This window comes from Solea solea, chromosome 7 (assembly GCF_958295425.1).
Source record: "Solea solea chromosome 7, fSolSol10.1, whole genome shotgun sequence".
Classification (NCBI taxonomy): Eukaryota; Metazoa; Chordata; class Actinopteri; order Pleuronectiformes; family Soleidae; genus Solea; species Solea solea.
Genome location: NC_081140.1, coordinates 12,351,870 through 12,376,950, shown reverse-complemented (window position 1 = coordinate 12,376,950; position 25,081 = coordinate 12,351,870). Strand labels below are relative to the sequence as shown.

The 25,081-nt window shown below is 42.5% G+C and overlaps 1 protein-coding gene across 4 annotated transcripts in view; it reads left to right on the top strand.

Moving 5' to 3' along the window:
• Positions 1–25,081, top strand: part of sphkap (SPHK1 interactor, AKAP domain containing) — an 89,325-nt gene that overhangs the window by 57,961 nt on the left and 6,283 nt on the right. For 3 of the 4 annotated variants that reach the window (XM_058634190.1, XM_058634186.1, XM_058634187.1), the window contains exons 3-8: positions 6,484–6,586; positions 8,151–8,261; positions 18,900–18,947; positions 19,317–19,457; positions 20,089–20,353; positions 21,223–24,595. In XM_058634190.1, coding sequence (XP_058490173.1) covers positions 6,484–6,586; positions 8,151–8,261; positions 18,900–18,947; positions 19,317–19,457; positions 20,089–20,353; positions 21,223–24,595 — 4,041 coding nt within the window. Of the gene's footprint in view, positions 1–4,212; positions 4,559–6,483; positions 6,587–8,150; positions 8,262–18,899; positions 18,948–19,316; positions 19,458–20,088; positions 20,354–21,222; positions 24,596–25,081 lie in introns of those variants that run through there. The other variant, XM_058634189.1, reaches the window with a different exon arrangement.

Sequence of the window (25,081 nt, the reverse complement as noted above, 5' to 3'; positions counted from 1 at the left end):
GGTGGCTTATTGTGAACCCAGCATATACTTTGACTTAATTCCGGCCAGAAGACAGGATTGTCTTCGCCATTTTACTCAGTTTTCCAGTTTTCAGACTTCTTTCACTAACTTTTGATTCGTTATGGCATCGGTAGAGTTTGAAGAGTTGGTCCGACACTGTGGTATAAACAATATAAATAGATAATATCTGTCTGTCATATTTTCTCAGAGCTCTGACCATCATGACAACACAACCGAAAGAAGTTTGAACTGTAAACAAGGTCTGTTTATATTTCGTGGGCCTGAGTGCTGTGTGGGAAATGCTGCGATAGGCATCAAAGCAAAGGTACATGAACTGAGCACAGTGCAGGTAGAATTACATGCTGCTTCTGAGCTTTCTGACTTATTTTCACTTTGATAAGACCTTTACTTATTTACCGACTGAAGCTTCCCTGAACCCCCAAGTGCAAGCCTGAACCCTTTGGCCTCCCGATGTTCTATAAATATCTTCTCACATCACAACCACTCAGATTTAACATCACATCGTCCCCCACTTCTTCTCGTGTGACGTGATTCCGTCTTGTTGTCGGTTACTCAATTAAAAATAGATCCACTTTAACAAGGTTTTTGACAGAGGGCAAGACTTAATTCACTGATTCTCTTCATTTTCTTTGTCTCTTCACTGCTCATGAGAACAGTCGGTGCTTTCATCTCCTTCATCTTTTATTTTGGGAAAGTGTGCAGTGGATTAGTAAGCCCCTCCCTGAAAAGCCCTTTGGATTAAGATGTGCAGAGGGGCAACAAAGAGGATGAAGAAGTAGAAGAAGGAGGAGGATAGAAGTCATAAGGAGGGAAAGACAAGATGAGGAGAGGGAAGTGGTGTGAGGAGCAAAAGGAAGTTGAAGGAGGATAAGAGAGGATTATTTTTAGTGGTGTGCATGATGTTTGTATGCCAGAGTAAACATCAGTGAAGTTTGACTGCTGTTGGTCTTGGCTTCTCAACATCTGCACAGCTTCATGTGCATCCGTTTGTGGTGTTTGTCTTTTTGGTTTTCATGTTGCTGCTTGTTTATTATCAGTTTCCTTTAGAAAATGCAAAAAGTAATTCACTGTTGCTATGCGACTATTTAACTGTTTCAAACCAGCTTGATCAGCTCTTCTCGGCTGAGTCTGAAATGCTATTGCATGAAGAGCTCTGACATGGACACGTCCACTTGTAATAACACATTACATGTTTTTGATATACTCTGACTAAAAACCAAAATATTCTGCAACTCTATTTCCTTTACTTGGTGTTATTTGCTTTTTCTTGCTTTGCTATCCACCAAGGTTATCTGATAACTACTGCAGCCATTGCAGAGTATTTAATCTGCCATTAACCTACTTACAACAATGACCATGCATGAGTGTTTTCATCAGAGAGTGAGATCTAGTCCACAGCACCAACTATGCATATGCTACGTGTCATATTTCCTAAATATCTGTCTGGAGAAACATATTCTATACAACCACACATTTTTCATTCATTGAAGATTCAAGATTCATTCATATAAAAATGTCTGTCATTGCTCAATGCTGCAAATGTAGGCACACATACCTTACCTGCTTTTAGCATTCACGCACCTTCTTGCGGTCAGACCAAGGCAGATGACGGAGAGGGCGTGGGTGACATTTCTGTTCTGAAAATCGTTCTGAGGCATTCGGAAGGTTCTGAGAAACGGGAAACTTGGATGATTCATTGTGGTGTTACACACTGCTTTTGTTGCTTATGTAATAATCCTGGCTGTGGTGAGGCTTAAGCTTTTTTTCCTTGCCGGAACTAGACGTTCTCATAACAAATTAAACTTCTTTATTAATTTAAATGCTCAAATATCTATGAATTGGGGAAGTGTTTCATAAACACATACTCTCTCCATCCCCCGAAATTGGTTTTTGATATTGTTAGGAGTGGAAGCGAATGGCATCAACATAGAGAGACATCACATGGTAGCTGATAACGTCATGTAAAGATCTATTTTTCTTTGAGGAAAAGGCACACAGAAAAAAAAAAAAAGAATTCTCTTTGGCAGAATGAAGATACACACTTTGGCCACCATAGTCATCCACAAAAGCAATCTCTCTGTCTCACTCATGCACACGCACAGCCACACATACAGATCGCATCAGGACCCCTGCTTTCTTCTAGTAAATATCCACCATGCTCCTTGTTCTCTGTCCATATTCCCCTCAACACGGGCTCTGTGGGATAATAGAGAACTGAAGGTCAGGTCTTCTTGATTTCTTTTTCCATGACCTCCCTAATGGACCAAGGAGGGACGTTTTACTGTCACCAACAGATACGGAGTATACATATTCTGCTATCTACATTGGCTCACTTACTGCTTAAGATGGCCAAGAGGAGTCTCAAGTAGCAATCAGGAGAGTAGCAGGGGGCAGTGGAGTTGTATTTTTGTGTATATGTGCGATTTTGCACAGGTCACCAGAGTTCAGAGGGCTGTCTGTGAAATTCTGCAACTTTGTTTTTAAGAAAACTCAGATTTGTACGACGGAGTATTAGGGCCACATTCAGACAAAAAAAATTCACAGACTTCAAGAATAAAGTCGTAGATTTACGAGATTAAAGTCATAATATTCTAACCTGTTGTTTTAGAAGAGGAGAGTTGTTAAAATGAAGGCCGTGGAGCATTTTGTGGAATTTTACTTTAGAATAGGTTTCACAAACAAGGGGAGACTTAATCTTTTGACACATCAGCATCACATTGTATCAGGACTTTAAAAGGTATATGCAACGAAATGCATCTTTTCTGCAGACAGAACCAGCCGGACTTGGAGGAAATCACTGCTTTTGACATTTATAACTTTATTCTCGAAGTCTGTGAATTATTTTTTTTTCTCAATGGGGCCCTAATATTCTGTAGATCTACATTTTTAATATTTTATTTTAATATTTTAATCCATTCTGGTGACCAACGACACAGGGGCTGGACAATATGGCCAAAATGGTAAATCTCACATGATTAATGACTGACTTTTGCTGTTGTGTGAAAGTAAAAGAAACATGTGCTTTTAAACTTTTTTTTTTATGTCAACACATACTGTATCTAATAAACACATCTGGGGTAAAACATCCAGTGAGCGGCAGAGGTTAGAGGGAAAGGTGAGACTGGTTTGAAATGATAAAAAATGCAACTTAGTTAACCAACGTAATGTAAGTTAGGGACAAATATGGCATGGGTTAGGGTTAGGGTGCACTTTTTCCACATTCCCCAACCAACTTTCACATTTTATTCTTTACTTTCAACAGTGTATGATCTGATTTGATTGTAATACAGAAACACACAGACAGTCTATAATTGGTCCAAAGGACACAAATGGGAGTCTTTGATATTTTCATGGTGACTGCAACATGACCTAAGTGGGTCTCCTATTGCTGAGTCATACCAGTGGTCTTCTTTTGTTTTGCTGGTGAATAATTACAGTGTGTTGCTCCTGTTTGTGTGCTCACTGAGGGGGTTACTGTTACTGACCTGCTCTAACAGGATGTAGAGCACCAGTGTGAACAGAAACAATGGGGGTGAGATTCACTTGCAGCTGGGAGTTAGAAAGGGCTGCAGACTAAATAAAAGTGCCCACTGTGAGAGTGGTTAGTTATTTGTCTCTATGTGGTCCTGTGATGGACTGGCAACCTGTCCAGGATGTCCCCTGCCTTTTGCCCTATGGCAGCAACCCTCATGTGTGTGATATAGTGATAGAAGATGGATAGTCTGAATCTATTTCCTCACTTCTCTTCCCCTGTATACTGTGCTGCAAGTGGTTCATTATCTTGTCCAAGGCCTTCATGTTTTTGCTGATATTGTTTTTGTGAGTTGCAGTGTTCCATGTTTCAGGATTTCTTTTTAACGTGTTTGTTAATAACAATCTCAGTTTAGCTACAAATGAATTGATGAAATGAGATATGAGAAATATGTTTTCCTTTGCTTTCAAATTCGATATACAATCTCTCTAGTTGTAGCTTCATTAATCTGATTACTTTGCCAATCGCACATGTTGATGGCAATTAAGCATTTGAGTGTATTACTTTGGTGGTTTGAGTTGGTGTGATGTGCATTCAGAATAAACAACAACGTAAACAAACGCGCGCCTCTGCTTGTGCACGCATACTTGTGCGTCAAAACGCGTGCGCACTGTCCCTACCCATGCCCTTGCCTGCGTCGTGCAGCTCGTTACGTTTGATCCATGCGGACGGAGCTTCTGCGCTGCGCCTGCACTCAACACTTGGCGGACATGCGCGCAGGGCAGCCAGTAATCTACTGCTGCTGCTGACACCACGGAGCTCACTACATCACAGTCTTCCTCACCCAGTCACGGTGAAGCGGTCTGACTCTGGGATTCCTTCAGTGCTCGTTCGTGGAAGCGCATCTGGACCGGAGAGAGTCCCGGGGACGATTACGCGTGGAGGCGCTCCGCTCTACTTCTCTGTTTGCCTCTGCCCACACAACAGGGAATAATTGCACCGGTTAAGGACAGTTCACCTTAATTGTGACAGAATGGCTGCAAAGTGCCTTCTGAAGACGCCGAGGTAAGGCACTGCTTGAAAAAGATGTCCTTGTCACATATTCCCAAACGAAATCTCCGTAGTGGATCTTGGCACGGAAATAATGTGTCTGATATCCAACAGTGAGGTTCACTTAATAGTGTCTCTACAGTGTGTCTACAATCTACAGTGTCACTTCGTTTTCTTCTGCAATATTTCATTGCATCCTTTTTAAAAATGTAGCATTTACACAAAATATTTTGTTACATTGAATTATGTATTTTATTTCTGACTGTGCTAAATGTGTCAGTTTGAGTTCAGTGTAAAAAAACAACAATATTTATGCAAAGTGATACAGCAGAGCAGGTGTCACGGGTTGTTTATGTTTTGCTCTCTGACAGAAACGTGCAGCAGAGAAGAAGAGTCGCCTACAAATGTTGTCTTTTCTGTTCCTGTTGTTTCAAACTTATCTTAACTTTCACGATTTTATCCAGTTGAACGTTTCGAATGCTGTGCCTAAAGTTGTGCGTTTGTGCGCCAGTAAATTGGCCTGTTGTGCGGCTCTGGAGTCTCTGGAGAAAACCCTCAACCACACAATCGTTCATGTTAAATGACTCCAGCGGACCCGGGGACATGTCCTTGAAAAGGCAGACATATCAGGGGTTAATTGCGTCCTCACTCACATCAGATCAGGTTTGCGCCTGCTGGATACCCGGGGCTCCGAGAGCGCAGGGACCTGTCAGTCATCGCTGTGTCGTGATGGAAAGGTCGTTAACAGCACTGATTAGAAAGGAGGCGATGCGTGACAAATCTATCTTCATCGGTTCCTTCGATAATCATACACCACTCTCTCTCTATTAATGGTTTTTACAGTGTTTTCACTTTCATCTTTACATTTTTTTTTTTACGGTTAACTCTGCTTCAAAATCCCTGCATGCATCCAATATCACTGCACAGACTGTGTGTGAGTGTGTGTCTCGCAGATAACAGCAGCCTGTTTTAAAAGCACATCACATCCACTTAAAATCCAGTAAGTCCTTGTTGTTGTTTTCCCAGGTCCATCCATTCACTGTAAACTCACTTCTCCTGTGACACCAGTATTTACATTATCCATGTTCATCCCCTGCAAAAAAAAAGGATGTAGCTGTGTGATTCCCTCCCTGTGGGCTTTCAAGAAGTGAAATGCTTTTAATGTGCTTTGAACTATGTGGATTACAGAGAAACAGCTGCTCCTATTTAAACATGCATCCCCAGCCTCTTTATTTTCCAAATTGATCCTCATTAATGCCATTCCAGATAAGCTTCGATTTGACTTATCTCGGTGAGAACACGCACGGTGGATAAGGACGTCTCCCTGACATGTTTAGGGTTGCTATGTTGCCTTTGGGTTCATTTCTCATCACTTCTCTTTGTCAGAGGATTTTGTCTTGTGGATCAACTGAAGGTCATAATTGATGTTTCCCTGTATGTCCTGCTTCAATCCGTCTTTGACGTTGATGCCTACGTCAAATTTCATGAAGTAGTGATGAATATAATGCTGGTGTAACGCACTTTACAGTTTCATACAGAAACTGGAAATTGACTGAAGGTTAGCACACACATCGTCTTTTGCAGAAAGCTGAAATGTTCTTATGGGGCCAACATTCAGCTTTGCCTCCATGCTAGTTTGTGTCCTCAGGGTGTTTATGGAATGCACACAGAGATGGACTACATCAAAGACTTCTAAAGGAAATTTACTATCTACATTTCTGGCTTCCTGTAATGAAAAGGTCTTGACCTCAGACCTAAAACTCTACCTTCATTAAATAACCAGTAATGCCACTTTGCCACAAATCACACATGATGTACATTATGAGCATGCTACACACCTGTCACATTAGCTCTTGGACATTTTAAAAATGGGAGGTGTTGAGCATTTGACGAGAACCCGCGCTGACAAAGTCAACTCTGTGCTCTTTATTGCCTTGCAGTAACTTCCAGTCATCTGCCGTGTTTGAAGGCTCAGAGTCTGTGGAGGTGGAGGGAGGCAGCACAGACAGCACCATGGCTTCATCCATCAGCGCCTGTAAGAAGGTAAAAACAGAGTTGCCTCTCGTGTACGTCAACCCTTTTGGGTTTCCTGTTTTCTGCTCTCTCTTTTTTGTTTTGTTTTTGGTCTCTGTTCAGGTACATGCACACCTGTCTGTCAAATCTGTCTCACCCGTCACATTATCCATTTGTGTTATGTGTTTTCAGCATTGCAACAGATTTTCATTTCCTCCTCTGAGGTGGCAGTGACACCCAGGGGTTGTGTAATAAGAGGCACAGCCCTGGACATCAGGTCAGCCCAGTACATTTATCTTCCCCCAGTGCTGGAGAGACAGGAGGGGAAATGGTGCAGATCAGTGGGCTGAGATGGAGGCTAGATTGAATTTCCTTTCAATGTGTGTGCAGCTCTATTTGTGTATGTGTCCTTTATTGTATAGTGTCTGTGTGTGTGTGTGTGTGCGCGCAGGTGGTGTGTGTTCCTAATTAGCCCACCCCTCATGATCTTACTTGACTTCCACTCCAGTGGTCTGTAGAGACACAAGGTGACGTCTCGTATTCTGCTGACCTATGGATGCAGCGTTTGACGCGATCGCTCTCAGCGAGATCAGCTGAGTGTGCGTCACCTGTACCTGGCCGAGGGCCCGAGCAGATGGCCTGCTCCTGTGGGTGCAAGTGTAAGGGCGGGTGATGTCACTAAAAACTGCACACCCACTATCCAATATATGTCAAAGATAGTGGCCTTTGATTTTAATATTATAACATGGAAACAGCCCTCTTTTACAAACAAATAATTCAAAGAATTGAGACGGCACCAAGAGAGCACAAACCTCCACCAAGGCCGCTCAATATCCTGCAGCGTCGGTGCAGTCACAAGTAGAGAAAGACCAATTAATCAGTCTGGCTTTTTTTTTTAAATGTAATCTATCTATAATTACTTCTTTATGTAAGTGAACATATTTCTGTTGCTGAGTCATTGAAACGCAACATTTGATATTCTTACACTACAGCGAAGACATAAAATGCAGATTAACTTGTTATTTTCTATCAGGTGGAGAAAGAGGGGGAAAAAAAGGAAAGAAAATTGGCCAAAAATAACCACCAGATATACTGGAAATACCATAACATCACATCCTATCATTGTGATAAGCATCGGGGTTGGTGCGATAACTGTGTGATTATTAGAGCAGAGAAGTCAATTGTCTGTGACGATGAATGTACCATGGCCTAATGAATCAAGAACATGCTTGCCTTGTCACTGAGAGAAACAGCTGCATGACTGCAGGTTTCATATGAGACAATTTCCTTGAAAAGTGTCCCTCCAGGGAGGAGACAGTGACTGTCTCAACTGTCTCATCATATCTATATATACATATATAAATATAAATATATATATATATATACACACACACACACACACACACACAAAGTGTATATAATATAATGTCTGACTAACACATTATTGATCCTGTGCTGCAACACTTATCCTGAAGGAGAAATGTCAATGTGTTTCAGGAGGTGTGTGTGTGTGTGTGTGTGTGTGTGTGTGTGTGTGTGTGTGTTATAATTGCAGCGCTATTGTACCTGAGCAGTGTTTAACTGTGTGCTGCAGGTGCTGTGCAGTAACAGTGTGCTGGACTCACCTGAGTACTGGCTGAGGAATGAGAAAGCTCTGTGCAGACTGGGCCTGCTGGAAGACGACGCAGAGGGCAGCTGCACCACGGTGAGTAGCATACTGCGGGTGATGAAACATGCACACACTGCTGGCAAACTCTCTTCACTCGCTTGCCTTCAGTCTGCTTCAGTGGCACAAGGATATCACTCCACACGTCCACATCTGGCCACGCTGCAGACTTCAGGTTGTGTCAGTGCACCATCACATTCACAGACAGTTGCTCATTTGGCATTAGTGTGATTTCTGTGACTTCTGTTAGGGTTACTGTTTTGCATTTGTGTATATGAGTTGTAAAAGTACTTAAGTGCTGCTTAAATACTCTACATCAGGGTGTAAAAGTCTCAGTATTTACTGAGGATGTTTTTTTTGTAGTTGGTGTATCTCTGTTGTGTGTCATAGACCAACTCTCTCCTCCCGTCCAACTCGGCTACAAGGAACATTAGGTAAATGTCACTGAATTACATTTGGCTGAGAACAAGTGTAGGCACACGGTGGTACAGTGGTTAGCACAGTTGCCTCTCGGCAAAAGGTCACCGGTTTAGATCCTGGTTCGATTACATGTGCATGTTCTCCACGTGTGTGCATGGGTTTTCTCTGGGTACTAAAAACAGGCAGAGGTTAATTGGACACTGAATGTTGGTTCATCTCAGTGTTGGCCCTGCGATGGACTGGTGATCCCGCCTTTTGCTGTATGTCAGCTGGGATTGGCTCCAGGCCCCCGCAGCCCTCGTGTGGAGGATAACACGGTACAAAATAAATGAATGAAAGCAGTAAGAGTACTACACTACTGGACACATTTGTTTAAAGAATCAATCACAGTTATTAAACGATGTGTTAATGATACAGCAGTCAGCAGGGTATCGTGACATTCAAAAGCTGAAGAGACAACTTTGTGGCCCAAACTTGTCATTGCGATGTGAAACCTGTCAAGTGTTAAAACAACAGCATCTGTGATTTTATGTATTCCCTTCTAAGCATTTCCTTTCACGATGCTATTATCTTTGCACCTGTGCTTTTACCAGCATCTTTATGTCAGGGATCCAGCAAGAATACACCCGGAACTGTTAGTGACATAAAAAAATATCCAAGACTTAAGACCTAATTTGAAAATGCATCCTTTTTACTCTGATTCTTTGTTTTAATAAGCATTATAAATACCCACTTTAGTTTGGGTTAACATGCTCCAACCTAAGGCAGCTTTATTCAAGGAAAACTCCTGTGAGCTGCTGAGACTAAATAGGTTAGAAATTGTAAATATAATGTCATAAAAGAGAACTACATTTTTAACAAATAGTACCGTCGTGTTATTGTTAAAAATCGACTTTGAGGCTTCCCCTTTCCCTCTCTGAAACATTTTGATGAAATTGTAATGGCTTATTCAAGCTGGTATAGAGGAGTGGAATCTTTTTGATCTTGTAATCTTGTAGATTTCTATATTACATAGAAAGTTTTTGACTGTGAATACGTATCTTATAATAAAACTCCATGTAGCATTGTTTTTACATTTATGTTATTTACATGCTGTCCTGTATCACAACTGTGCTGAGCACAACACACTGCAACCAACTTTTAAGAGTGAAATAAATAATATGACATTGGTATAAAACTGAAGGGTGAAGATTGTCAACACAAATTACTCATTTATTGTCCTCCGAATTTCTTTCTTTAGATAGAACTTGACGTCGAACAAGGGTATTGTGGTCACTGTGGATGAGGCACTTTATAAAATGTCAGGAGAGAAAGCCTAAAAGAGAGAGGCTTTTAGCTGCTACGGCTACGCATGCTTAATTCTCTCTGTCGCCCATTTCTGTGGTGTCAGCTTTGATCACTCGTTCATTTTTAATAGCAAGATAAGCATGACTTGCATTCCGGCTTTGTGTCACATGGGCACTTGTTTGTCAGGAGGAAGGAGAGGCAAATATGTAAGGTTCAGAACAGGAGGAGGAGGAGTATTATGTTATGCGATTAACACCACATCACTGTGCTAATAAAAGAAAACCCTTTGAGCCTTTTTTTTTAGACACAAGTCTATTTGTTGCTTGCTGCATTAAAGAACATACCTGGAATATATTATTGCTTCTCTGTAATAGCATCATCTGAAATGCCATTTCTCCATAGGGGTGACATATTCACCCACACCTCAGTCATAGCCTAATAATGAGGCTGAATTTCATTCCCTCAAAGAGGGAAGTCGGTTATATCACCTTTCGCTGCGGCCTATCTCACGTTTCCTCTCTCTTTGCGATTTCTGTTGGTTTTTGCCTTTCTAAAATCATACCTGCAGACTTTCAGAATCTCTAATCCACGACCTTCACTTCACCGATCGTAGCCTCAACTTGGTTGATCCAGGTTTAATTGCGAGAGCGCTGATGTCAGTCTCACGTTAAGTGCGGCCCTTAAAAATCTTCCCACAGAAATGAAGACAGCATGCGTTCATCTCTCACACACTCGTAGGCTTAGCACGGACAGCCCGTCTTGACTGCTCTAACGCGGCCAGTTTGGGAGCACAGTTCACGTTTTAAAGGCAGATCTACGTCAAGATGACACAGTGTGTCGTTTCTGTAGCTGGAGCGAGAACAAATGACCTAGTTTGATGACTTCGGGAAACAGCGTGGGATCAGGGCCATTGTTTGGTTTTCTTTTTCGACAGCAGAACTTGCAGCAAAAGTGTGTGATCCGTTAGTTTATGCACCCCAGGAAGAGTAGCAGCGCTTTAGGGCACATCATATGGGGGATCCAAATAAATAAACATAAACATTAGTGCCAAATACACACAAAGTTACTGGAGAGAGTACTGATGCATAATCAGATGATGTCATTAAAGAAAAGAATAGAAATATGGATTTCTACTAAACCAGTGATCGTTTTTGGGTATTTTAATGCAGAAATGTTGCATATTATACAATTAACACGAAAAAGGCAGGGTTTTTTTCCCCAATGCTCTTCCCTAAAACATGCCTCAAGTGTTTGATAATCACTACCAACGTAAGAAGAACAGCGTTTAGCAAAGAGCGATCATTCTCACACATTCGTGTCACACTTTGTAAGTGTGAGCCGCCTGAATTGAATGTTCTTAAAGCCCCAGACACCAGCTGTGTGTTATCTAGGACAGAGATGTACACAAGACGCAAACAACTGTGTGTAAGCTATGCAGCAGCGTTCCACAGATCTCTTCTGAGACAGCCGCTGATGTACGTGTGCAGCGCCCAGTCATTAAAGTTTAGTGGATTTTTTTGGAGGGCAGATGGTCTGCGCACCAGCCCCAAATGTCCAGCTGTCAAAACTGGATTTATTCCTTGCACCTCAGCACTTTCTCTCTTCATCATTCTTCACTTGTTTATGACAAGTGCCAGCTTGAGAACAAAGACATCAGTTCAGTCCATACGTGTGTTAAGGTTTACGCTATTGTTGTGATTTTATGAATTGTACAAAAAGCACAAACGCAGCTTCATCTCCATAATTTGTGTGTGAGCAAGTCAGTGGTGGACTCATTTCTATAAATCTAGTGTGAGAGCGAGTAGATGCAGCCTGTCCTCCCGCAGCATCGCTCTTGGACGCTGACGTGAAACATTCCTCTTCTGACTCTCAGTCCTTTGTGCTTTTCTGTGGTTTACACAGCCATTCAAATGACTACAATCGATGGCACTGAGTTGGAAAATAAATGATTTCCACCCTGGCCTGAACTGTACAGGTAGGCAGAAAGATAGCTGAGAGTGGAAAACAAAGAAAAAAAAAAAAGAGGAACGGAAAAATGCTGATCCAGAGGAGTAAACCACACAAGAAGGTGTGCTAGTGGGGAAAAAAACAAACAAAAATACAACGGCAATGAGATTGTTTTATGCCATTTTTAAGCTTTAATTTCAGTAATATAACTTAGAGCTGAAACAATTGCTTGATTAATCACTTACTAAATTAATCGTCAACTACTTTCATAATTAGATGAAGGTTTGAAGGTTTTGTCATTATTAAAACAAAATTTTCATTTCATTTCATTTATTTGCTCCATATAACAAATAAGTCATTAAAAGTTAATCATTTTGGTTCGTGAACAAAACAAGACATTCAAGATCACCATAATTTCCAGGTTAATTCATCGATTATGACAACAATCGTCAATCACCAATCACCACAATCGTCACTCTATAACTATATGATCCATAACAACCCAAATTAATCAATGCATTAGAAATGTTATACATTACAGTCAAAAATCAAGTCTGTGTTCTTCAAGTGCCAAAAACATTAACTTAGATAAAAGATAAAAGCTATGGGATCGTCCGTGCTTTCGTCCTGTCACGCACCTCTGAATGCATCATGTTGTCACTTTTGATCACTCACGCATGTTTTAATGCATGAGGTCCCAGAGAAGTGTGAGGTTCCTGTGATAGTCACACTGCGTTTCATCACACCCTTGAAAGACTTTACAGGGTGCATGTTTTGACAGGGAGAGAAGACATGGCACCTTTTTCATTGCAAGGTTAAAAGTTACCTCATCTGTGCATCATGATTTCCATTTTGCTTTTGCCATTTTATTATTTTATGTGATTAGAAAATGGATAAAAACATGACAAAGCAATAGGAGCGTTAACTACGTGCATATTGGTAATGAAGTACTGCACATGTACTTTGAACCTATTGTCCCTGGAGGAGAGTGATCTATCATCACTGGATTCAAACACTTCACACTTGGGTAGTGTTTTGTGTCTTGACCTGTCCTTATCCAGCCCACAGAGGGAGAGAAAACAGAATAAATATGTCATCAGCTGCAGCAGGAGTGCTTACTTACAGCAGGATCAGAGCAGGAAGACAAACCGTCTCCTTCACCTAAACCTCTCACACGTTTTCCCTTTCAATCTGCTCATCTGACAAAATTGGCATCAAAAACTCATTTTAACACTTCTCCAAATGTTCAAATGTATGCATTTCAAAGACGACAGAAGCTTCTCAGTGTCATCAGCTCCTAACATACACTCTCTTATGTTAACATGTTTCTGCACATAAATGTTGACTCCTCTGGTGCTGGGAAATAAACATAAACACATCAGAAACATTATACAGCCACTGTATAGATACAGTATAGAGTTCCCATAGCATTATCACAATATTATACATGTTGTGAGAAGAACCAGGACAACATCAGCTTCTTGGTGTTCACTGTAGCCTCAGGCTCCACACTGAGCGTTCATTTACAAAAAAAATGCAAGTGCGTGTGCTGGATATTCATGACTCCACTAATATCCACATTTTAAGTGGCATAAAGGCACATCTGTGGATCAAATGCACATCTGTATTCAAGGATGGTACGTCCTACAGCATGTTTTTCTTTAAATGGTAAAAATCTAGCAGACAAATGGGAAGCAGCTCTCTCCACCTGAGTGGCCTCATTGCGCACCATCATGTAGTATCTACTGTTATGGTTTCTGAGCAGATGATGTTATGCTTTTTATCAGCAGGAACTTGAATCTATGAACACATCATGAGGCTTTTTATAGTCACGAGTATACGTGAGATCCGCGTGCCTGTCTGCTCCCCACACCAGCGCTGTGTAGCTTGTAGGTAGCATCACAAAATGAATGTGGCAGAGTCACTGAGCCCTGCTGCTGTTCCCAACTCAACTCCATTTGAATTAAATTCCACTTAAAATGGTTTAATGATTAAAGCCGTCAGCCGCTGTGATAAGTCAAACTATTTTACAACGGAGGGGGCCACGTTTGGTGTGGTGAGCTCAGAGTGTAATTGAACCCCCATGTGTACCAGCATTTTTTCATGCAGCACGAGTTTGTGGTGGGGCGGGAATGGATTTGATCTTTTAGGACAGTACTAACGCAGGGCTGAAGGAAAATAAAATAAATCAAATGACCGTATCCTGCACTTGTTTGTTGTCACCGATCTACCTGCTGCCAAAAACTGCAGTATTCATCTGAACCAGACGTGATTCATTGTTGAAAGAAAGACCACTTTGCACGTATTAAAATGGTTCAAATGAGCAGTCTATTAAAAAAAAAAAAAAAAGGTGAGGAGAAAAGGAGACAGAGTGAGAGCAGCAGATGTGTGTGGGAGGATCAGAGGAGGAGGAGGGCTGCTGCGGTGGAATGAAGCTTTGATGGACAAAGGAAGCAGCGATGTTTGAAACATGTTGACTATGTCTGTGCACATGACATTGTAGTGAAACTGACAAGTATTAACATTAGCTGTATTTGTTTTGTGTGAGTGTGTGTGTGTGTGTGTCTGTGTGTCTGTGTGTGTGCACGTTCAGAGGAAAGAAAGAAAATGCCTGAGATATTTCCTTCATGAACAAAATCAAACTGAACTAGTGGAGTCTGGCATTTCTGCATGTGCATCGACCAATTGGTTGAAAAACAGCTACTGAGCTTACAGATCTATTATTAACGACAACTGAGAAAACATTATACACTGATGAAAAATGAGGAAGATAGTTTGAAATGTGCAAGCTGCAATGGTTGAAAAAGCTTTGAAGTTGGCTAGGAATATTTTGGAGGTCAGGAATTCAAATAAATCCACTTTTATACTTCCACTAAATTGCAGCATGTGGGCTTCATGTGACCTCCTTGTTTTGTTGTGCTAGTAACAGAAAACATAAATGGTCCACTTTTGTAAAACACATCCAAATTGACTTTTGCTGTCATGTGGCTTCCCTTTACAAAGATGTTTGCCATTGTAAAGGAGAACAAATGTCTGCCGAGGAATGTATGCTTTTAAAGGCGAATGTAACAGTGACAGTAACTGGTGACTTCATGTTTTGACCCCATTTTGTTGGTCAAAAGTTTGTGTTTCCACAGTTTTTGTGTTGCTGTGTTCCCAAAATGCACCTGACTGCTGTTTATTTTTGGGACCAGATGGTGCGTTTGGTGTTTAAACAATGTGAGCACTGGACAGGAAAATGGAATCGGCTGAAGACCCACGAGTCAGGCTCGGTGCCTGCATGCTCCAGGTGTTAGGTTGAGCCCACAGTGATTGACCTACATGATGTTCTCTTAGAAGACTAGGATAACCTTTATCTTCATCTCCCAGAAGTGCTTCAATAAGAATACACATTTTTTTTTGCCTAAGGGTTAAATTCAAACCTGCCTCTGTCTGTGTTGATGCTGTCAGTCCGGTTGTAATGACCGCCACTTTCACTTTGGCTGGTTGCACTAAATATTGAGCACAGCTGTAGATTTAGATGAGTTCAGCAGCTATTTATGCAGGAAAGCTTGGAGAGACACCAAAGTCTGTGCAGCAGCTGTAGGTTAAATACAACATGATGCAATTAGAAAATATGGATGTTTATGCCAAAAATATTGGACCCATATTTTGAAAATTGAGAACACTGAACACAACTTTAACTAAATGTCTATGTCTTGATCATAACCTCAAAGAACAAAGGAGTGTAATACATTTTAAGCATCACTGTATACTAGTGACATCCCTTGGTTGGCTTAATTATTGTGTTTTCTTTTTATATTTATGTCTGTCTGAAAACAGTTTTTTTTTTGAATGTTTAATATTTTCATCTGATTTCTTTACTGTCGTTTGGCCTCTTTCCTTTTTGTAGTTTTTTTTTTGCCACATATAAGTTGCTGCTGCAGTAATGCGATAATTTCCAACATTTAGTGTCCTCGATTTCTAAAATCTCAATATTTGAACCGTATATATAACAATATAACAGAGGCTCGTCACTAGTTTGTGTTGCGTATAAAACAACATCAGGACAGTTTTGTGCAACCGTGCTATGACGACCCCATCCATGATATATAGTAATGGAAGACGAGGTGCCTGATACCAAACCGAGTACCGTCATCCACGCCACTCAAAGCCTCCCAGGATGCTTAGGATTTAGTGTGAAGCTGTTCTCTCTCAGATTACTTGATGCTGAATGTTCATTATGGAATTATTGACCAACAATTGGTCAAATATTGGCTACTACTTGGCACACCTCTCTCATCTGGACCCCGTTTCAAGCCCTCGAGTGAAGTCATGTTGTTTTGGCCTCATCAATTTATCTTATTCACTTACATCGTTTCCTGTCTCCCCCTTTTTGCTCCCCCGCTGACGTTTCAATGGTCTGTCCCTCTGAGAAGGGGCCGATGAAAGCTTGTGTCATCTTGTGTGTGTGAAAGTGATGCAATCAGGAGTGTTTCCCCAGGCTCATCTGACACATGGACACCGAGATGAGTATCATCCTCTGTGTCCCAAATTTAGAACAACTGCCTCTTGGCTCGCGCGGTCTGATAGGGTCAAATTACTTTTTACCCTTTGCAAGATCAAAATCTTGGACCACGCACCTCACTTTTTCTTTAAAAAGAACAAAATGTGTGTTATTTGCAGGCAAGGTGTAGGGAGGAGGATGATTGCCAACAGCATAAGTGGTCCAAGATGCAAGGTTGTCACATTTCCTGCTCTTGTTGTGATGTGGACAGAAAATGGAGAGTCAAATTAAAACCCATCCAGTCCGAGTTTGCAATAGAATAACTGCAAACAAAATTAAAGACCTTTTTACGGCCACGTTTACTCTTTGTTTTGAGTAAACAATATATAATAATTCCAGGTTCTACGTGTTTTTCATTGACATTTAACAGCTATTCTGACAAAAAAGGCCCTCATGACACGCGCTACTACGCTGATCGGAACAACAGACAAGCAAATGACAAAGTGCTTGTTTGAAGCCTCTTTGGTATTCAGATAAATGTTAGAGGTGACGTGAAGGGCAGTAGTGGAAAACACACACACAGGAACCCTGTTTCAAATCTTCTCTCATTGTCACCTGTCATTGACTCACATTTGCTATACTTGACTGGCTCCATTTTCCCACATGCAATTTCCCCCGCATTAGATGTGATAGTTTGGAAAATATTATGTTTGTCTGGAGGATACCAGCGTGGAGGTGAGGAGAAAATTGGCCTGCTTAGAAAGTGCAGGCATTATGGCTGCAGCTGAAGGACATTATGTCTCATGTGATCTGACTTTGCAGACAGTATTTGTCCCCCCCCCCCCCCCCCCGGCATTGTTCCTTCTTAATCTTCGCTTTGATTTTGACACAGCAAACCCAGTTGTTGTTGTTTTTTTTTTTAATGGAGAGAAAGTGCTGCAGCTAAAATATGAACTCCTTTTTAAATCTACAGCTATAAAACACACTGATGCCATGACCTTAAATCAGTATCTTTTGTGACATATATATACAAAAAATAAAAAAGGAAGAAGAAGATGAAAATCCTATTATCACATGAGCTTCAACACTGTGTCAAAGCCTGGCAGGAATAACCAAGCACACGTCAGGTTTTTCAAGGGAAATGATCTCATGCAGTGATGTGTGTCACGGTGGGATTATTTGAAACTACATATATTGCAGCCCTAGCGAAGAAAGGAAGTGGGAAGATGGCAGCAGGTAGAACAGATACTAATAGGACAAAGGCAAAGAGACCGAGAGACGGCAGAATCCTACTTTTGTACTTTTATATATATCGAAAACACTTACAATGCGACTAAAGGTTTGGTTGAGTTTAAAATCCCTCTCTTAACATTCAAATCCCTCCATAACCTATAGCTCCTTCATATCTTACTGAGCTCCTTGAAATATACACACTGTCCTGTACACTCTGTTCCTCCTCAGCCTCCCTCCTCTCCTCTCCTCTCCACACCACACCACCCGCCCGCTTGTCCACTATGGGATTTAGCTTCACTCCCACAAGACATTTGTACCATAACATCCCTGCCCACCTTCAAATCACATCTCAAAACACAGAATAAGCCTACCCCATATGCCCCTCCACCCCCACACTACCATAACAGTCACCCATCTTCCTGTATTTTTTTAAGTTTCGTATTACTTTTTGAAAATTTGTATTATATTTTGCCCGTTTATATCTTAGCTTTGTTTAATTTATGTGGTGTATAGGTGACCTTGAGAGTTTTGAAAGGTGCTAATGTATTATTATTATAGTAATGGCAAGCATGGAAGAATTTAGAGGTTTGACATTTTATATATATATATATAAAAATATGTCTTTGTGACTCAGTCACAAAAATGTCACCACTTTTAAAGCACAGTGCTGTGCACCCAGCATGCACGCTGATTATGGCTGCTCAAGCTGGAACGACACTCTTCCCCCTCAAATGCTGTTGGTGCTACACATTATCCTGTTAGGCTGAGATCAGAAGTCGTGTGCTCAAGAATCGAACGTCAGATGTCGGTCAGTCCTGGACCCCCAGCGCTGACACATGGACTCCATCACGGGCCATTACACTTGTAGCCAGAGGCAACGGCAGGTGAGACGGGGAGAAAAGGGCACACTGAGTGTGACGGTGTGGAGGGAGAGGAAGAGGAGAGTAGGAAAAATAGTGATAGGTTGTGGGTGTGGGTGGGTGAATTGTTGCTTTTCACCTGCCTTTTTCATCAGCCCTGACAAGAGAGTGTTCTCAGAAACATGAACAACAGTGCCTTATGGTGGTTATTCAGACACGACTAGTTTTTTAATAGTGAGTCATGTAAAGAAACATCTACCGGTTTGGTTTGTAGGATTTGTGACAAATAAATATCTTTATGGTCTTTTTTTGTGACTCCTGCTCAGATTTTGTTGCATAATCTGTCCATCACTGTAATGGGGTCTCTCTCTCTCTCTCTCTCTCTCTCTCTCTCTCTCTCTCTCTCTCTCTCTCTCTCTCTCTCCCTCCCCCTGTTTGTCTTAGATCTGTTTTGTAAACCTGGACTCTCAGAAAACGGACAAAAATCTCAAGGTGAGATACCGCCTCATCCACTCTAATGTTACCCCGTTTGGCCTGACGTCTCTGTATGCTTCCCGTCTTTCCCGCCATCACCCAGGAGTTGTTTTGTATTCCACATATTACCTTTTGGCTCAGTTGCCATGGAATCTCAATATTACTCCGAATTAGAGGGTTGATTTGTTCAGAAAATATGCAGATTTTGCGCCCTTGTGCGGCTAGATTATGATCAATTTTCATTCCGTGTGACTCAAGATTTCTCACGGGAAGGATTTTATAATTATGTTTCACTGTGTCGGCGGCTCAGAGACGCAATATTTCCATGTGAAGAAAGCTTTTTTGTTTTTGTTCTAGCATTTTGTCTGCTTGGCATGTCTCCTACAGAAACTGGCGTCGGTTTCACCAGATCTGCCAAAGCTGGTTGAACTACTTACAGTCCACCAGCCGACAGAAAACGAGATCCTACTGTTCGGTGGCCTAGAAGCTACAGACGCCCGTCAAACACACCCACACTTACCCCCTCAGGTGATTTTGCACTGATGTGTTCAAATCATTGCAACCATTTTTAACCTTTGAATTAAGTGGCAGAGAGTATGAGGCAGACGTTGCCAGCTGGTCCTTACGTTTTGACATTTTGTGATTAGATCTGAACCTTTTGCACTGGGAAAACTCCACAGACTGCAGTTCATTAATTGTAGCTAGTCTGTCCTCTTCTAAACGTGCATCTCTCCTTCTGTAGCATAGGAGCACTTTTACAGGAAATAACACCTTCAGAACAGAATATGAAGTATGGAGAAAGTTCACTTCAGTTGGAATCAATACACAGCCAGGTTCAGTGAGGGAACTGCCTCTCACTGGATATTTTCTCATTTGCGGACCATTTTCTGTAAAGAGATGGTTGTGTGTGTGGAAATCCCTGTAGATCAGTAGTTTATGAAATACTCAACCTGTCAAGCACCACCAACCACTCCACACTCAGGGTCTCTTAAATCTCCTTTGTCTTTCCATTCTAATGCTTGGATTGAACTTCGGCACATGTCTACAGGTCTAAAAACATTAAGTTACTGTGATTTGCCTTTACAAGTAGTTGAACAGGATGTATATATGTGTCTCTGTGGGAGCATGGGTAATGGGTATCTGTGCGTGTTCTATTCAGGGCAGACAGCAGAGAAGCACAGGCGTGTGTCTGGTTCAGTGTTCGGGGCAGAGACGATCCACCCAGCCGGGAGGCATCATCTTTGAGATCAACAAGTTCCTGATCGGTTTGCAGTGGGGAAAAGAGCAACAGCATCAGCAGGGCCGAGCGACTGGGCAGCGGGTTGAAGATGATACCAATCGCTCCATCTCATCCATAGAAGAAGACTTCATGACCGCTTCAGAACACCTTGGAGATGACAGCGAGGATGATGGATTCAGGAATGGTGAGGTTCATTATCTGTTACCTTTGAGGCTCAATATTTGTGATCTACTGAATTATTGAATATCTTATCTTAGAAAAGTGCTTTTTTTCTAGCAAAACTTCCTGTCCATTTGTTGAGGTGGCATTTAATCTGTCTAATTTCACAACCAAAGAGTACGACCTTTTTATGGTTTTCTGGCTCTTTATTGGATAAAGAGTTGTTAGATAGTCAAGATTTTATTTTATTTCAATAAAAGTAACAGGGACCGATTTTTACTTGCAAATGTGTCCCTGTATTTTAATTTTGTACATTATCCTAATGGATATTATCTAAACTTTTTGTGACCCACTGTACAGTAATACAGGGCTTAACTGTTTAATTCCAAAGAGTTCCTCCCACATCTGCACATCATGTGAACACAATGGACTTCCTGAATATCCTCAGTGTTTTTGTGAAAAAGTAGAGGATTCATTTTTAATGCTACCTTTAACAGGAACACGTATCCAAATCCATTGGGTACCACTCTCTGGATCTTGACACCATCGGTTAGGTCTTAGCCTTTCAAATGGTAACAGCAGTGGAAGTGACGGTCACCCTACTACACTGGTGACTGCGACTGTGTAATGTGTGAGAAGTACATTATTAATTTATTGCCACTGTTTCGCACGAGTGATGAATGATGAGTTTGATGAAAATAATTATCTGAAATTTTGTCCAAGGGGAAATTGAATGGGACAAACAAGACATAACCAAGCTCAGTGATGTGTAAAACGGAGTAATAATCTCTTTCTGCTCCTCCTTCGGAAAGTGATGGAGCCACTTTCTAATCAGAGTGAACATTTTTAATTTTGTCTTCTTTTCTTTTCTTTTCTTTTCTTTTCTTTTCACAGAGCCAGAGAGTGGTGACCCGGCAGAGACTTTGGTGGAGGTTGCTCAGAAACACTGTGTCGGACTTGCATGTCAGAGGGGGCAGCTGGCCCATCATCAGTCCAGGGAGGTTGAGGTGAAAGGTGAAGGCCATCACCTTGCAAGCCTCCATACTAAGGAATCAGCTGGTCACTATGCCACCAATTTGGCTGAATCAGTACTGCAAGACGCCTTCATACGCCTCTCTCAAGATGAGACCTCCTTTGTCTCTGAGGCTGCTGTAAGTGTGTCCCTTGCAAGTCGCCCAGCCAACTTCACTTGTTCCTCACAGACCAAAGATCGTTTCCAGCAACGCGCCTGCTCTTTTGAACTCCCCAAGATTGTTATAGTTCAAAGCCCAGACACTTCAGATGGCACTGCAGAATGGCCAGAGACTCAGTTGCCTCACGTGCCCCACCAGGATACCACAGCCAAACCCAGAGAGATGTCAGAGAATGGAGCACACACTTATATTCCCCACACCTCTACATCCAAACATGTGGAGGTGGCTTTGGCCTGTGCTGCCAGTGTCATTGGCACCATTACCACCCCACAACTGACAGAACAGCTTGTCATGGACTCCGCTTCAGAGGAGGAAACAGAGGAGGAGGAGGTGCAAGACCCAGAGGAAAGAGGTGACTTCTCCCTCTCCTCAGCCATGTGTGGCATGGCTCAGGTAGCTGGTGCTGTAGCTGCTGTGGATATACAAGTGGATCCAGGAGAGAGTGCCGATTGTGACGCACATTCTGCTGAAGTCTTCACAGCACCTCGATGTCTGATGTCTGCTGCTGAAGCCTCAGCAGCCTTTACACTGCACTGCAGTGTGGCAGAGGGCATCAGTGTTGAAGCATTTCGTGCCAACATCGCTGAGGTCCTACACAAGGAAGCAGCAGAAGTGCTGACTCAGCCACAAGGCTATAAGAGTGTAGCTCACCTGTTGGAGGCCACTCATAACAAGATAGTAGATGGCATTACTTGCCCCAAAAAATCTTGCACGGATGAAAGAGAGGTGGATGACTTAATAAATGAAGTTGCAGACAGTCTATTTAAGCATGCTTTAGAGAAAGCACAAAAGAAGAAAGAACTGGAGGGGACTGGAAAAGATGCACTTAGCCTCCAGGTCTGTCTGCAGGACAGTGTTAACAATTTGCTTTTTGATATCCTTTATCTCACACAGAAGAAAATCAGTCACATCTCTAAATGTGACCAAGGCTCATTTGAGACTCAAGAGGATAGTAATTGTTCTCTGGATTCTGCAACGACAAAAGAGAATAAGGATCAGTTCCGTCAATTGCAGTACTTAGTTGACCATAGCCAGCCCAGTAAGAGTGACAGCCACAGTGGTACAGTGCAGAGCACAGATAAACTAACCATGGTTCCTGGACTGAAGGAGAAATATATGCTTGAGGAAAGTGATCTCACTGGAACTTCCTCTATAGCATATGGTAAAGAGCAACGGCAGCAGCCATCATGCAGACAAACTCAATCAAAATCCACGTCCTTGGTGACCAGGGGATTCTCTGACTACCAGCAGATCCAGCAGGGCAGTGGTGCCATCAGAGAACCCTTGAGCGAAATCCCAGTTCACAACACAGAGAGAAGGGGACGCCTGATCACAGGAAGTGACAACAGACAGGGCTCATTCACACCCCAGTCTTCCCTCAACTCTTGCAGTTCTCTGCTGTCTTTTAGAATGGACTCAGAATCTAGGACACCTATCACCTGCTACGCAGACGATTTGGCTGCTACAGTGGTGTCAATGGCCACAGAGCTGGCAGCCATCTGCCTGGAGAACTCCACTGGTAAACAACCGTGGTTCTGTGCCCTCAAAGGGGAATCCACTGAAGGGCCAGAAACGTATTTAATTCCAGCCTGCCGCACAGTGCTCAGGAGAAAAGAGGTTCAGAACAACAATGCTGCCTCCAAGAAACATCGGGCACCACGCCTCAGTGAGATCAAGAAGAAAACAGAGGAGCAACCAGAGCTGATGGAGCGGCTTGTAAACCGGGTGGTGGACGAGTCAGTCAATCCTGACGAACCACAGGACCCATTTGCCCTTTTTGCCTCAGAAGTCACAGCCAGGATCATGAACTGCCCTGAGCTTAATGTGGTAGATACTTCTAAAACAGGCCAGCCACGCAGCAGGTTGCAGTGTGAAAGATGGAGTCGTGGGAAGGCATCTAGTTACGAGAGCATTCCAGAAGAAGATGCAGACCCCTCAGGCACTCCCAACACACTGGGACCTGGCAGTCGGTTAGGTCAGAACCTGAGTCGTGGTAGCTCAATCTCTAAGCAATCCAGCTGTGAGAGCATCACTGATGAGTTCTCACGATTCATGGTAAACCAGATGGAGACTGAGGGCAGGGGTTTTGACCTTCTGTTGGACTACTATGCAGGGAAAAATGCTAGCAACATTCTAGCTGCAGCTGTGCAACAGGCTGCATCAAAGAAAAATGGTCACCTTAATGTCAGGACCTCATCCTGTCTTTCCAAACAGTCCAGCACAGAGAGCATCACAGAGGAGTTCTACAGGTTTATGCTTCAGGACATGGATAAGGAAAATAAAGAGTATGGCATTGCCAAGACTAAGGAATGGAGCAACAGCCTGTTTCCCCCTTCTCCGCGGACACCATTCTGCATACGACAGTCTTCTGTTCCAGACCGGCGCTCCTCCGACTCACGGCTGACAGTCAACTCTCCCATTAAAGCCAACTCTTTTGATGGATTTGCACGAAACGTGCATGGTGACACGCTAAATATCTACCCCGCTAACTCGGTGTCAGCCATGGGACTGTGTAAGTCAGACTCCTGCCTCTACAAAAGGGGTAGGACTGACCAGATTACTGATATGCTCATTCATGAGACCTGGACCAGCTCCATTGAGTCTTTGATGAGAAAGAACAAGATCATAGCTGATGCAGAGGACAGTATTGAAGTGGAGGCTGCAGGTGAATACCAGCCTCATGTGCAGCATTTTGCCAATCGCCTGGCAGCTGACATAGTAGATATTGGCAAGTCTGCACTTGGGAGCCAGCAAGATGTAGCTGGGGGCATGTGTGGGTCACACCCACTACCTGTTGGTGAAAGGAGGAGGGGGTTCAAACAATCTCACCTAAGTTGTAGTCGCAGTAGGTCCAGCCAGGAGCAAAGTGGTATTGGAGTAGGATCTGGGAGTTGCGACCTCAGCGCCACACACATGAGGGGCCCCAGAGACGTACCACTGATACACATTGAGGGAGATCAGAAGGAGGAGGAGGATCTTTTAAACCATGAAAGGCCTAATGGAAGACCACAGGAAATCCCCCAAGATACGTCCGCCCCCAAGCATACAGCAAGAGATGCAGACAATGGCAGCAGGTATTACAGTGCTCAGTTATTTGTGAGAATCCGACTCCTCATTCAAAAATAAATTTCATATGCCCCCTGTGGTTGGGGTCAATTTAGAGTGTCCAATTTACCATTGTCAAGGGTACCCCAGCCCTTTACCTGGCAGGGATTCGAACCGGCAACGCTCCTGTTACAAGCCCAACTCCCTTCTGCTTGGCCATGGGGTGTGCAAACTAATCTGACCACAATAAGAGAAAAAAAATGAAGGATGACATGGATAGTTTTTAAGATAAACAAATGAATTCCAGGCCCTGCAACTCTCCAGTCACACTAAAGCTATTTTAGTGGCAAGCACACATAGTACGTATTTACAGGGAACAACTAATCTATTGTAGCTTTTAATTCCTTTATGTTTTAGCTACTGTGGGGCATGTATTGGTATCTATATTGTAATTACACAACTAAAGCAAAATGTTTGGGTCTGCCAGAAGACATTTAAATGGATATTCTGGGGTA